The sequence below is a fragment of the Salvelinus alpinus genome, chromosome 18 (genome assembly GCF_045679555.1).
Source record: "Salvelinus alpinus chromosome 18, SLU_Salpinus.1, whole genome shotgun sequence".
Taxonomy (NCBI): Eukaryota; Metazoa; Chordata; class Actinopteri; order Salmoniformes; family Salmonidae; genus Salvelinus; species Salvelinus alpinus.
Genome location: NC_092103.1, coordinates 22129317 through 22143753, shown reverse-complemented (window position 1 = coordinate 22143753; position 14437 = coordinate 22129317). Strand labels below are relative to the sequence as shown.

At 42.7% G+C, this 14437-nt stretch overlaps 1 protein-coding gene across 1 annotated transcript; it reads left to right on the top strand.

Moving 5' to 3' along the window:
- Positions 1 to 1094: 1094 nt before the first annotated feature.
- Positions 1095 to 2686, top strand: LOC139543996 (growth arrest and DNA damage-inducible protein GADD45 gamma-like). Its single transcript, XM_071350632.1, has 3 exons — positions 1095 to 1274; positions 1403 to 1610; positions 1728 to 2686. Exons 1-3 carry the CDS (start codon positions 1174 to 1176, stop codon positions 1839 to 1841), a joined length of 423 nt encoding a protein of 140 aa, XP_071206733.1. The 5' UTR covers positions 1095 to 1173; the 3' UTR covers positions 1842 to 2686.
- The last annotated feature ends 11751 nt before the right edge of the window (positions 2687 to 14437 follow it).

Here is a 14437-nt window from a genome sequence, read left to right as displayed (position 1 = left end):
TATCTGAAGAATATGTAGGACAGAACTGTATATGTACAGCAATAGTTGAATAGGATGTCCTTGACTAGAAAACAGTAGGCCTATATACATCAGAAATGGGTAAAACAGTATGTAAACATTATTAAAGGGACCAGTGTTCAATCATTAAAGTGTATATGTATGCAGGACAGCAGGCTCTAAGGTGCAGGGTTGTAACCAGGTGGTAGCCGGCTAGTGACAGTGACTAAATTCAGGACAGGGTATTGCGTGGTGGCCGGATAGCGGTGGCTATTTATCAGTCTGGTTATCTATTTAGTAACGCGCTCTAACAATTTCTTATTCAGAGACAAACATTTTATGTCGGCTATGCATAATAGCAGCAGCAAGTCATTGTCCATTATGCATTGCGGGTGCAGAATTATCTGTGCTTGTATCATGCAGCAGTAGCTTTCTTTGTTGACCCCTCACCTTCCCCCACAGACAGATGGGATCTTGTTGCTATGGAGAGAGATACAGGCATCTGCAGATGCCACGCGCCTGAAGTGAGCCCTGCAAAGCAGCGGCGCATGCCATAATCGGATGCCAATAGAAACGTTGGGCCAATTCTGTTCTCCAATAAATGCCTATTCAGTTTTCTGGATATTAAAGTAAGTAACACAATAATATTTTGCGTCTAAATAAATGTAGATTTCCAGAAATCTTTCTGACTACATAAAGTTGGTATATAAACATACTCTTTTTGAATCATGAAGGGTGCATCAGAAAAACGGAACAAATGTAGAAAGTAACGCTGTAGCGATATCTTTATGTAGTTTGGAAGCCCTTAGTGTTAAACTTGGATATGGTTGTGGATTTTACAGTAGGTTAATAATCTTATCATTCAAACCGACCCTGCACGAGTCTGAATTAATTAATCCAGTACATCGGATAAAGGTCAGGGAGTTTCGTATTTGATCCATTCAATCGAAACTGCCCTGTCCTTTCTTCAATAGTTTTGTCTATAGACACGCGCCTGCTAGGGGGGGTCACTCGTGCGTTGTCGCCCAGCAGCCAATCACAGAACGCGTGTGTACCGGGTCTTGCCTATAAATATGAGCTGTTTCTAACAAACAGCACAAACATACTGTACTTCTGTTTTATCCTCATCAACATCTTCTCAACTGAGCTCTACAAACTTAACTATCTATCTTCAAGATGGAAGCTATTGGCAAATCTTTGAAGGAAGCTCTCAAGTCTGCCCAGTGTGAGGATCGCCTCACTGTTGGTGTCTATGAGAGTGCCAAAATAATGAATGAGTAAGTATTTTATCTACTAAACGTGTGCTTTATTTATAATTTTCTTGACATTTACTCATTTACTGACACAATTGTGTTATTTTATGATAATATTGACTAATGAAAGTACATTTTTTCTATCTCAACAGTGACCCAGACAGCGTGTCTTTCTGCGTTCTGGCCACCGATGAGGAGTGGGAGTGTGACATTGCTCTCCAGATCCACTTCACCCTCATCCAGTCTTTCTGCTTTGACAACGACATCAGCATCGTCAGAGTGAACGACATGCAGCGCCTGGCTGAGATTGTTGGTGACAAGACTGGCCAGCTTGAAGATGCCCACTGCTGTCTTATCACGGTATGTTATATTACAACTCAAAGTGATTTAATTCAAACATTGAATAATATAGAATGTTATGAACTGCTCATTGTGTCCATGTGACTAATGTTCCTTTCCCCTTTTGTTTGTCAACAGAACCCAGCTGATGGTTCTTGGGAGGACGCTGCTCTGGAGAAGCTGCACCTGTTCTGTGAGGAGAGCCGCAGTCTGAACGACTGGGTTCCAGAGATCACCCTTCTTGAGCGCTGATCTGGAACTTGATTCTTCTCTCTTGAGATGCTGTAAACCTTCAACCTATAAGGAAATACTCATCCGTTTACAGGATGACACTGTTTCTCATCCCTGGATACTCCTGAGGAGGATTCCGATCCAGGCAGCGCGTGGCCGGCCCGAGTGGCCCCCGCGATTCGTTGTCTCTTGTCCCGTCCATACCAAGATGACTTCCATTCTTTATGTGAATGAGGTCAGGTATGCCACGAGAGCAACAAAAATGGCCCTCATTCTTTGTGCGGATGAGGTTTGGAGAGAAAGGAGAAGCGGGTTCTGCATCTTGTGGTCCAAAGAGCAAACGTCTCACGTTGAAGCACGCGCAGTAGGAGAAGAAGCGGTGCCAAGAAGAAGCGTTCTTAAAAAGGGACTTTTAAAATGTCTTCTTGCTGAGCAGCAATAACAACCGTTGCATTCAGCTATATACTTCCCACTTTCCAGAATTGTCTTAATTCTCTAAAGGTTTCACTTTAGATGATTTAAATATGACAAAAACAAAAAACAGAAAGAAAACAAAAAAATGTACTTATAATACTCTAAAGGTTTAACTTTAGACCTTTAACATGAGATTTATTAACATTTTTATGAAAGATTATTTCAGTTGTTATTATCTAAAATGTTACAATATTGAGCTCCTGATTATGTCAACAACTAAAAAGAAAGATACATTACATTTGTTGTTCTCTAAAATGTTTTACTGTTGAATTCTTGATTATGTCAAAAAATAAGAAAGAAGATAGATGAATGAATACATTTGTTATTTTCTAAAGGTTTCGCTGTAGACATTACTTGTATGACAAAATGATGAATAAAAAGTTGAATGTAAATCTTGGGTCTTGAATGTTCTATACATACTAGACACACATTTAAGTGTGGTAACAAATCAGTCTCCCATCCAGCATTTGTAAATAAACATTAGCTCTTACACACTGTTTGGTGCTCTTACCAGTACCCAACACTTGTACATCCCATAGGCCTGATGTACTGTGGTCTATCCTAATTGCCACCTATCATCATGGCCTGTCATAGCCATGTGTGTGCAGTGTCGTTGTTTACAATCTACTGCCCCTGCAGGTCTATGTCTTTGCTAACCTCTTGAAGCATCTACCTGTGAGAGGCATATCTGGCAGTGGTAGTATGTGTTTACAGCATCCCAGGTTCAGTTGAAGGGATCCCTATATGTTAGCCCTAACTTTCAGACCTCTCCTCCACCAACATACAGGTAGCTTCAGTGATGGGAAGTAGTGAACTACATGTTGTTCAACTAGTCGTTGAATTACATTTGGCTGTAGCTTGGTGGTAGTTGAACTAAATGGAAATCTTGGTAGTGTTTTCAGTAGTTCATTACTTTGTGCCAATGTAGCGGTGTAGCTAACTACCGGAACTACCCTATACTTTCCTTTGCAAAAAGAACAGAAAATATGGGTAAAGTAGGCAAGATTTCCGTTCTTTTTTTGTTTTGTTGTTAACATCTAACTCCAGAGTGAGCTGCTCTTGCATTTTGTAGTCTGACATTTCAGATTTAAATAAAAATGTTCAAAAAGTAGTTTGGATTTAGTGAACTACTTATACAAATAAACTTTAGTTAAGTAAACTATATGTTTGTTAAGGGTAGCTTTAGTGTAGCGTAACTTCTTCCAGTGTAAACTATATTTTCAGAGTAGCTTCTCCAACACTGAAGAGCTTGAGCCTGTGCCTTAAGACCCACAACCACACACAGCTTAGTAGCATATACAGTATAGCAGTACAGGAGAACAATTGGAGTTTCTGTCCACTAATCAAATGGCAGGTAACCAGAGTGATTGATCATTAATACATTGATTATATATTGTCACTTGATGTCCTTAGCCACTTAAGAGTTGAGATATGGTTGAATGCCTTAATCATTGTCTCATATGGTAATTAGGCACATCTATTTACATTGAATTCATCATCAAATTTCCTGACAGTGTTTAATGATGATGGTGCATAGCATTCACACCTACTTCCAATTGCATGTTGCAGCAGGATTAGGATTATAGTTATGTTGGTGCTGTGAACTAGAGCTTGCACCTGATTCTAACTTCTATGGTCAAGGTGTGTTTAGGTGTTGTGCCTCTAATCAGTCCTGTGAGTACAGACTGCTGCATGTGGTAGCTTTCAATTTTGGGGAAGCTACTCTTGAAATAAAGTTTACCAAGCTACCAATTTCTTAACATTGGAAGTAATTTAGCCTATTAAACTCAAAAACTGTTTCAAGTGAGAATTAGGCAGGTCTGAGGCTGAAAAAGAAAGGAAATCTTGCCTACTTTATGCGTATTTTCTGTTATTTTTGCAAAAAAAATGTAGACTGTAGTTAGCTACACTGCTACACGGCAACAACTACTGAAAACACTACCAATATTTCCGTTTAGTTCAACTACTACCAAATGTAATTACATGTAGTTCACTACTCCCCATCACTGGTAGATTTAGAGGCAGTGGATGGAGGATAGTGGTGTTGCTAAATGTCTTTTGAAGATTCATCCAGATCACTACTTTTTTTGTGCGCTGCCTCATGAGTCTCACCGGTCATAGCTGTGACACTTCCTGGGATTGAACCCGGGGTTGTAGTGACACCTCACATACTGTGACACAGTGCTTTAGACCGCTGCGCCACTCGGGAGGCCGGGTTCTACTTTTGTACTGGAGTGTTGATGTGTGGTAGAGGAACCTTTGGTTGTTATTAGCTGACTTATCTATTGAGTTCACTCCTGACCTATGTGTCAGTTTGCTGCCGCCTGCACCACAAAAAGAGATGTGCAGTCCATGTGGTGTGTCTCCTTGAAACATTCAGTTGCCACTCTCAAATAAGGAGCAAAATATCCTACGGGTGTTTTATGCAGTAGTATAAAAGTGACTGAGTAGCTTACGGAAACACCTGAAGATGACATAGAATTACAAAACCACTCCTATATAGTCATTACTCCATGCACAGGTTTGTATGTCACAGCTGAACAAAAGAAACAAGAAATACAGTGGGGCAAAAAAGTATTTAGTCAGCCACCAATTGTGCAAGTTCTCCCACTTAAAAAGATGAGAGAGGCCTGTAATTTTCATCATAGGTACACTTCAATTATGACAGACAAAATGAGGGGAAAAAATCCAGAAAATCACATTGTAGGATTTTTAATGAATTTATTTGCAAATTATGGTGGAAAATAAGTATTTGGTCACCTACAAACAAGCAAGATTTCTGGCTCTCACAGACCTGTAACTTCTTCTTTAAGAGGCTCCTCTGTCCTCCACTCGTTACCTGTATTAATGACACCTGTTTGAACTTGTTATCAGTATAAAAGACACCTGTCCACAACCTCAAACAGTCACACTCCAAACTCCACTATGGCCAAGACCAAAGAGCTGTCAAAGGACACCAGAAACAAAATTGTAGACCTGCACCAGGCTGGGAAGACTGAATCTGCAATAGGTAAGCAGCTTGGTTTGAAGAAATCAACTGTGGGAGCAATTATTAGGAAATGGAAGACATACAAGACCACTGATAATCTCCCTCGATCTGGGGCTCCACGCAAGATCTCACCCCGTGGGGTCAAAATGATCACATGAACGGTGAGCAAAAATCCCAGAACCACACGGGGGGACCTAGTGAATGACCTGCAGAGAGCTGGGACCAAAGTAACAAAGCCTACCATCAGCAAGGGCATTGAAGATGAAACGTGGCTGGGTCTTTCAGCATGACAATGATCCCAAACACACCGGCAACGAAGGAGTGGCTTCGTAAGAAGCATTTCAAGGTCCTGGAGTGGCCTAGCCAGTCTCCAGATCTCAACCCCATAGAAAATCTTTGGAGGGAGTTGAAAGTCCGTGTTGCCCAGCAACAGCCCCAAAACATCACTGCTCTAGAGGAGATCTGCATGGAGGAATGGGCCAAAATACCAGCAACAGTGTGTGAAAACCTTGTGAAGACTTACAGAAAATGTTTGACCTCTGTCATTGCCAACAAAGGGTATATAACAAAGTATTGAGATAAACTTTTGTTATTGACCAAATACTTATTTTCCACCATAATTTGCAAATAAATTCATAAAAAATCCTACAATGTGATTTTCTGGATTTTTACAGGCCTCTCTCATCTTTTTAAGTGGGAGAACTTGCACAATTGGTGGCTGACTAAATACTTTTTTGCCCCACTGTATATCAAGCTTTTCACTGTGCTCTTTTGCTCCTGCCACACGCCATTCGTGAATAGCTGTCTTTCATTGGAAGTTCAGAACATTCTGTGGCTTTTTGCTTTTGGAAACAAACTGTGAAGTCATTCTGACCCAGCATGCTTCATGTCATTCTTAAGCATTGTGCCTCTGTGTAGTAGTCAACAGTTGCCCCAGCCCTCATGCCCCAACTCTGACCCTCCAGATCTGAATACCCCTCCTCTCCATCTCCTCCCCCTTCAGTAGCACTCCTATGTGACCTCCAGATCTGCGGCCCTGCACTGAGCTGCCAAATGCAGCCATCAAATCAGCCCCCCAGAATGGTTTGTTTAATTAGTGGCCAAGCGCAGTGTGTGTCAGTGTGCAGCAGGCGCTATTGTTCCCCGTCAGACAGCGAGCGCCTGCAGACTACAAACCCAACCGAACCCCCCAAAACCTACTACCAATACCCCAAATCTGCCCGGCAATCAGACCACAAACACTGATTCCATCTGCTTCCCTGCATAATGAGACAGAAGAGAGGAGGAGAGAGGAAAGACGAGGAGAATAAAGAGGCGTAGGTGCCTGGCACAAGCCACTGTGCCTGGCACAAGCCAGCTCTCATTCATCCATTCAAACCCCCCCCCCCATCTTTACCACTAACCCCCCCATTGAAGAAGCATTACAGAGGGTGTCCTTGCAGTAGAAAATCAGAACATAGCTGTAGTAGGAATAGTGGGCTGCTTTATCCACTTATCTGCGCTGAGAGAGAGATTGAAGCCCAATGCAATGTTAATAGCAATATCCCCATGAGGTTCATGCACTCATATGAAAGCATGTGCTCTGCAGCTATTCATCCCAACAGGGCTGGTGCTCTCTCCATCTTTCTATCTCTGCACTCCACAGCTGCTCTGATATGTGCAGTGTGTATGTGTGGAGGGGCGGGGGGGGGGGGGGGGTGACAGAGGATACTTTAATTTCCCTGTTTCACAATCTTTCCTTCTCTTTCCCCCTTCCACCAAACCCCGGTTGCCCCCCGGTTGCCCCCCGTCTCCACCCGTTTTACAAGGGCTCTGTTCCAACCACATGGCTCTTCTCAAGTGTCTTTTCAACACTAACGGCCCCCTCTCTCTCTTCATAGTGAGCTGAAGATGCCCTAGGAGCAGCAGATGGTGCTGAGGGAGGGGGATGTGACATCTTCCACTACCCCTAGTCTGCAGTACCAGTGAGATTCTGTTTGGTTCTATTTTTAGGGACAGTCAATTAAATGATTCGATTGGAATGATTAAACGGTCAATGAATGACTACCTTTTTACTTGATAATCTTAATCGCATGGACTACAGCTCTCTGGACCCTAACCAATAAACGTGTGCACACACAAGTACACACACACACTCTCGCACATGCGCATGTACACACACACACACACACACACATACACACAGACACTTTTCCCCGCCTCCTCAGCTATTCATATGCAAATCACCAGTGGTTGGCTTTATCTCATATCCTCTTTGAATTCATGATTAATCTGATAATTAATTTTCATATGTTTCACAACATAAAGATATGCTAAATCCTCTAATTATGTACTGTGAATAATACTGGTCAGCTCCATGACTGCATCACTATCATTTTTATAAAAACGATTTATCCTTATCTTGCTTGCCTGTGCTTGAAATTCTTCCTAATTTACTGGGTTGTACTGTATATCCAAACACCGCTATCTCCCAGACAGAGCAGAATGGCAGCAGGTGGTAGGTGAATGCATTGGTTAAGTGAGTGTGTGTATGTTACAGTGTATTCAGTACCAATATCAGTGTAAGGGTGTGTTTGTGAGTGTGTGATGCCAGTGTGGGTGTTTATGTGGTGGGGTTTCTAGTTTGGTCATGTCTAGTGCTGTAACCATGGAGCCCAGTGCTGACATGTTGTCAACTGTTGCCAAAACACGGCTCCTCAACCAGACAATCCTGAGGTAAATCTGAAGCCCCCCCCCCCACACATACACTCACTCCTGAACCCCCCTATCCCCTCTTGTAACTCTCCTCAGCTCTGTCTGTCTGTCTGTCTGTCTGTCTGTCTGTCTGTCTGTCTGTCTGTCTGTCTGTCTGTCTGTCTGTCTGTCTGTCTGTCTGTCTGTCTGTCTGTCTGTCTGTCTGTGTCTGTCTGTCTGTGTCTGTCTGTCTGTGTCTGTCTGTCTGTGTCTGTCTGTGTCTGTCTGTCTGTCTGTCTGTCTGTCTAGTGTTGGGAGGGGTCTGTAAGGATTTGCTGAGGAGGCTGGGCTTGCCAGCTGTGCTCTGAGGGGCTCCCGGAGGGGAGGGGTTGGTCTTGGCCCACATTAGATGGCTAATGTGGTTGTAGCCCCCCCCCCAAAAAAAAATCCAAGCTCAGCCACCACTCTTACACCCTCGTCAAAGGGTAGGGTGCGGAAGAGGGGCATTACACAAAGGTGCATTGATACCCCCCTTTTGTTTCATCTCTGAAAGAATGGTGAGGTCCAGGAGCAGCTGCCGTGGCTGCAGAGGAGATTTGAGACGGTCCTTTTCACAAACACAAAGTCTAGACCAGAGTGTGCAGGGTGGAGGGGTGCAGGGAAGGAGGAAGAGGGGGGGTAGAGTAGAGGGCGGGTGCGGGATTTATGTACAAAACGAAAGGCACACTTTGCCAGGACAATGTGGGCTCTCCATTGAAAGGAGAGAGGGAGAGCAGAGGGATGGGTGGAGCTGCTAGTATGGGTTGGGTTGGAAGAGAAAGAGCCTTTAAGGATGGTAGGCATTAAGGGGAGCCCATCAGTCACAGCACAAAGGATTCCCAGAGGACAGCCATATGGGAGCAGGCATCTCATCTGTTCAGGGATCACTATCACTAGTCTAGTAGAGCCAGGCCTTTACTAACCAACAGCAGCTCAGCCCCTGCACCCATTGCACTCCCCAACCATAACCAATACCACGGGTTCTGATTGGAAATGGATGAAGTGTTTCTCTGCTCTTAGTAAAGCTTCTCTTCAATTAGTTGAGCTATCATGTACCTTTAGTTGGTGATTCATTGTTTTAATTGCCTCCCTTAATTTTAGGTCTTGTAGTATTCTTAAAAAGTAATGAAAGTCAGTTGTAGTTTTTCCTCTTTTGATATTTAAAGTGTTGTACCCCATGCAGATCTATATGGATACAGTAGACAGTTAACTGTCCCTGAGCTTAGTGACATTGATTTGGATCTTTAGATAAATGAAATGTAAAATGTAGATACCTGTATTATTTACACTATTAGGAATACATTGAGGAATGACTTACCTGTTTTCTGAGTATATAAAAGTTGTTTTGTTTTCAGTATACTGCGCAAACAAACGCAATAATATCCAGGAGAATGTTGAAAACACAGTTCTATTTTCTAAATCAAATCAAATCCCTCAGTGCACAATAAACGTAAACAAACTGGTCACGCGCTGTGAGTTTAGACTCAGAAAACGCACCACCATTCAATGATTATACACCTGCCTTCCTGACTAGCTCTCAGATGTGTGTGATCTGCCATCTGGTGAAAAAAATCAAGTACTGCAGACATTGCTATTGCCAAGTCCACTTTGCTGCTTCTCTCTTGTGTTGAATCAGAGAACTGTCATTGGCTACAACTGACTACAAGGCAAAGCGCCACCCAGTGGACAAAAACAACACCTAATTTAATTTATAATTAAATTACTGCTCAGCTAAACCGCTATACTGTGTTCATTCCATTTACACAGCTTTAGTTCGTTTACAGAACATTGCCGTTAAAATAAAAGCTAATCATTTTTATGCCATTCCATTAACCATGATTTATTTACATAGGTTTTTCTATTGTGTTATTGACTGTACGTTTGTTTATATGTAACTCTGTGTTATTGTTTTTGTCGCACTGCTTTGCTTTATCTTGGCCAGGTCGCAGTTGTAAATGAGAACTTGTTCTCAACTGGCCTACCTGGTTAAATAAAGCTGGAAAAAAAATCAAAATAAATGTAAGCACCAATTATCATGTTGTATATAGTAGAAGAGTCAGGGTCATTTCAATGTGACCCTGACACATTTGGTTATATCATGAGCTCAGAGAAGGTAAGGAGAAGAAGAGTGATTTCTCATGTCAACAGCTCATTAGTAAGCTATAAAAATAAGTGAAGAGAGTCGCACACACTATATAAATAAACTCCAAGTCATTTATTGTGTAAAACACCAACGTTTCGCCTTCACTGTGCCTTCTTCAGGGTAATGTCATGAATGCTTGAACCAGGTTATGTAGACAAACAGTGCAATTAGTGCAACCAACGACAATAGTGAGGGGTGTGTCATACTTATTAGGTTGATTAGAATTAATTGAGTGAAACTGTTAAAAAGACAATAGTTTACAGCATATAGAATATATTAGGCTATTGTTATCATATGGAAACATATTTATATATTGTACATAATATTAGCATCAACATACATTGTTTAATTTAATTTCACACAAATATGTAATTGTTTCCAATTTCATAAAATTGTTGTTATATGTAATCTTTTGGTTCAACCATAATGCATAATAAGCATCATCAACAGGGGACACATATTGGGTGTACTCTGATAAGCTGTAGAAAAAATATATTGTTCATAAAGAAGAGAGTAGAACGAAGGATTGTTCATTAGAAGGGACTGAGATCAAAGTCAATATTCAGACCACTAGGCGTCCATGTTTTTAAATATCCAGTAGGCTTCCCTCTGTATTAGTAGGATCTCGATGTTACCCCCTCTCCTTGGTAAACATGCTCAATGTCTGTGTATTTGAGGGAGGAGATTGGATGGTTAGCTTCAACAAAGTGAGCTGCTACTGGATAGTCAGTGTTCTTACACCTGATCGAGCTGCGGTGTTCAAATCATATCAAAGTGTATTTGTCACATGTGCCGAATACAACAGGTGTAGACCTTACAGTGAAATGCTTACTTACAGGCTCTAACCAATAGTGCAAAAAAGGTATTAGGTAAACAATAGGTAAGTAAAGAAATAAAAACAACAGTAAAAAGATAGTGAAAAACAGTAGCGAGGCTATATACGGTAGCGAGGCAATAAAAGTAGCGAGGCTACATACAGACACCAGTTAGTCAGGCTAATTGAGGTAGTATGTACAGTACATGTAGATATGGTTAAAGTGACTTTCCATATATGATAAACAGAGAGTAGCAGCAGCGTAAAAGAGGGGTTGGGGGGTGCACACAATGCAGATAGTCCGGGTAGTCCATTTGATTAGCTGTTCAGGAGTCTTATGTCTTGGGAGTAAAAACTGTTGAGAAGCCTTTTTGTCCTAGACTTGGCACTCCGGTACCGCTTGCCATGCGGTAGTAGAGAGAACAGTCTATGACTGGGGGGCTGGGGTCTTTGACAATCTTTAGGGCCTTCCTCAGACATTGCCTGGTGTAGAGGTCCTGGATGGCAGGCAGCTTAGCCCCAGTGATGTACTGGGCCGTACGCACTACCCTCTGTAGTGCCTTGCGGTCGGAGGACGAGCAATTGCCGTACCAGGCAGTGATGCAACCAGTCAGGATGCTCTCGATGTTGCAGCTGTAGAACCTTTTGAGGATCTCAGGACCCATGCCAAATCTTTTCAGTTTCCTGAGGGGGAATTTGCTTTGTCGTGCCGTCTTCACGACTGTCTTGGTGTGTTTGAACCATTCTAGTTTGTTGGTGATGTGGACACCAAGGAACTTGAAGCTCTCAACCTGCCCACGACAGCCCCGTCGATGAGAATAGGGGCGTGCTCGGTCCTCCTTTTCCTGTAGTCCACAATCATCTTCTTAGTCTTGGTTACGTTGAGGGAGAGGTTGTTATTCTGGCACCACCCAGCCAGGTCTCTGACCTCCCTATAGGCTGTCTCGTCGTTGTCGGTGGTCAGGTCTACCACTGTTGTGTCGTCTGCAAACTTAATGATGGTGTTGGAGTCGTGCCTGGCCATGCAGTCGTGGGTGAACAGGGAGTACAGGAGGGGACTGAGGATCAGCGCATTTGCACATTTAACATGTTGATAGAAATTTGATAGAACTGATTTAAGTTTCCCTGCATTAAAGTCTCTGGCCACTAGGAGTGCAGCCTCTGGGTGAGGTGTTTCCTGTTTGCTTATTTCCTTATACAGCTGACTGAGTGCGGTCTTAGTGCCAGCATCTGTCTGTGGTGGTAAATAAACAGACACGAAAAGTATAGCTGAAAACTCTCTAGGCAAGTAGTGTGACCTGCAATTCATCACAATATACTCTACTTCAGGTTAGCAAAATCTAGAGACTTCCTTAGATTTCGTGCACCAGCTGTTGTTTACAAATACAGCACCAGCTGTTGTTTACAAATACAGCACCAGCTGTTGTTTACAAATACAGCACCAGCTGTTGTTTACAAATACAGCACCAGCTGTTGTTTACAAATATGCACAGACCGCCCCCCGTGCTGTTCTAGCTAGCCGGTGCAGCGTATATCCCGCTAGCTTAATATTAATTTCGTCATTCAGCCACGATTCCGTGAAACATAGGATATTACAGTTTTTGATGTCCCGTTGGTAGGATATTCGTGATCGTACCTTGTCTAATTTATTGTCCAATGATTGCACGTTGGCGAGTAGTTTTGACGGTAACGGCAGCTTTCTCAGTCACCTTCTGCGGGTCCCCACGAGGCATCCCGCTCTGTGTCCTTTGTACCTGCAGCTCTTCCTCTTGCAAATAACGGGGATGTTGGCCCTGTCGGGTGTTTGGAGAATGTCCTGTGCATCCTGCTTGTTGAAGAAAACATCTTTGTCTAATCCGAGGTGAGTGATCGCTGTCCTGATATCCAGAAGCTCTTTTTTGCCGTAAGATACGGTTGCAGAAACATTATGTACAAAATAAGTTACAACCAACACGGGGAAAAAAACACATAATAGCACAATTGGTTGGGCGCCCGTAAAACTGCTGCCATTTCTTCTGGCGACATTTTATACTATGTGTTGTTATGTGTTGTTTTAAATGTCTTTTTGTTTGTCCTGCGTAGGCTTTCTCACATGAACAGGTGATGAGATAGATTACTCCCTTTGTCTAGCATGAGATGATACCCCGAACATGGATTTTTTTTACCTGTATGTGGGTGTCTGGAGAAGGATGTTTTTGTAGTGCTATTGCACTGTGCATATGAGCCACATTTGTAGTTCCCATTTGTAATGGGTGTCAAGAGTGTCTGATTGGGTTCAGGTGGCAGGTCAGATCCCCAAACAGCTCATCAGTAACATTAGACTGCCTGAAGGCACATTGGACAGGAAATGTCAGAACTGGACACTTCCTGTGTCAAATGGACCATCCACAGTGAGGAGGAGGAACGGATGGGTTTTCCACAATGTTGTTTACAGAGACAATACTACAGGCCTGTGGTTTTAGCTCTGAGAGACTGACTATGTTACAGGAAGACAGAAGGTAAACCATGCAGCATAGTTGCTTGCTAGGATGAAAACTGGCGATGAGTTTAGGAGAAGATGGATGAATCTGAATATTTATGAGAACTATGTGGAAAAATATATTTATACAGATTATGCAGAGGAGAAATGTGATTGATGTGTTTGATGCCTGAATCCCACAAAGGGCTAGAAGAAGTAAAGTTTGACTCTTCACCTGTGCCAAATACTCACGGCCATACTGCCTAACATGAAAGATGTAAATGTGGATGACTAAATTTCCTATTATTTATCTGTCCATAATTCTTCTGAAGTCAGTCCAGGAGCGCATCTCTTTGCAAATGTATGTGTGCAGCTCAGACACAAATTAAAGCTTACATCACTGTGTGCGTATCATCACGATCATACCTCAAGTAAGTTTTTTGGGCAGTTCCAGGCATTCCAATGCTCTGACTATGATGCTATAGAAGAGAGAGAACCTCAGTAATTCATCACATTCCTCATCATTGCAGAAGACGACCTGAGGTTGCTCTTAGGGGTGTTGCTGTGTCTGAACTGCATCACCATTAGATGGATTTATTTCACTCTGGGCTTATGTCCACCCCAGTTCCCACGCCAACACACGGCTCAGTAGCGACCCTCTCCTCCCTCACAGTCTCTCCGCTCTGCAGATAGACCCAATGGAAGTCATTTCAGAGAGAATTAACACAGGAGGCTAATACTTCCACAGAGCAAATTGGATTTCTGCGCTCGGCTGCCTCCAGAGTATCACTGTATTACAGCGGACCAAAGTCGCTCTCCTCCTGGTCAGAAAGTGGACACATGAGACTAGATCATGACATTTTACCACAATTTATCACCTACACGCTTAGAAAAAGGGTTCCAAAAGGGATCTTCGACTTTCCCCATCCGAGAACACTTTTTTGTTCCATGTAGAACCCTTTTGGGATCCATGTAGAACCCTCTGTGGAAAGGGTTCTACATGGACCCCTAAATAGGTCTACCTGGA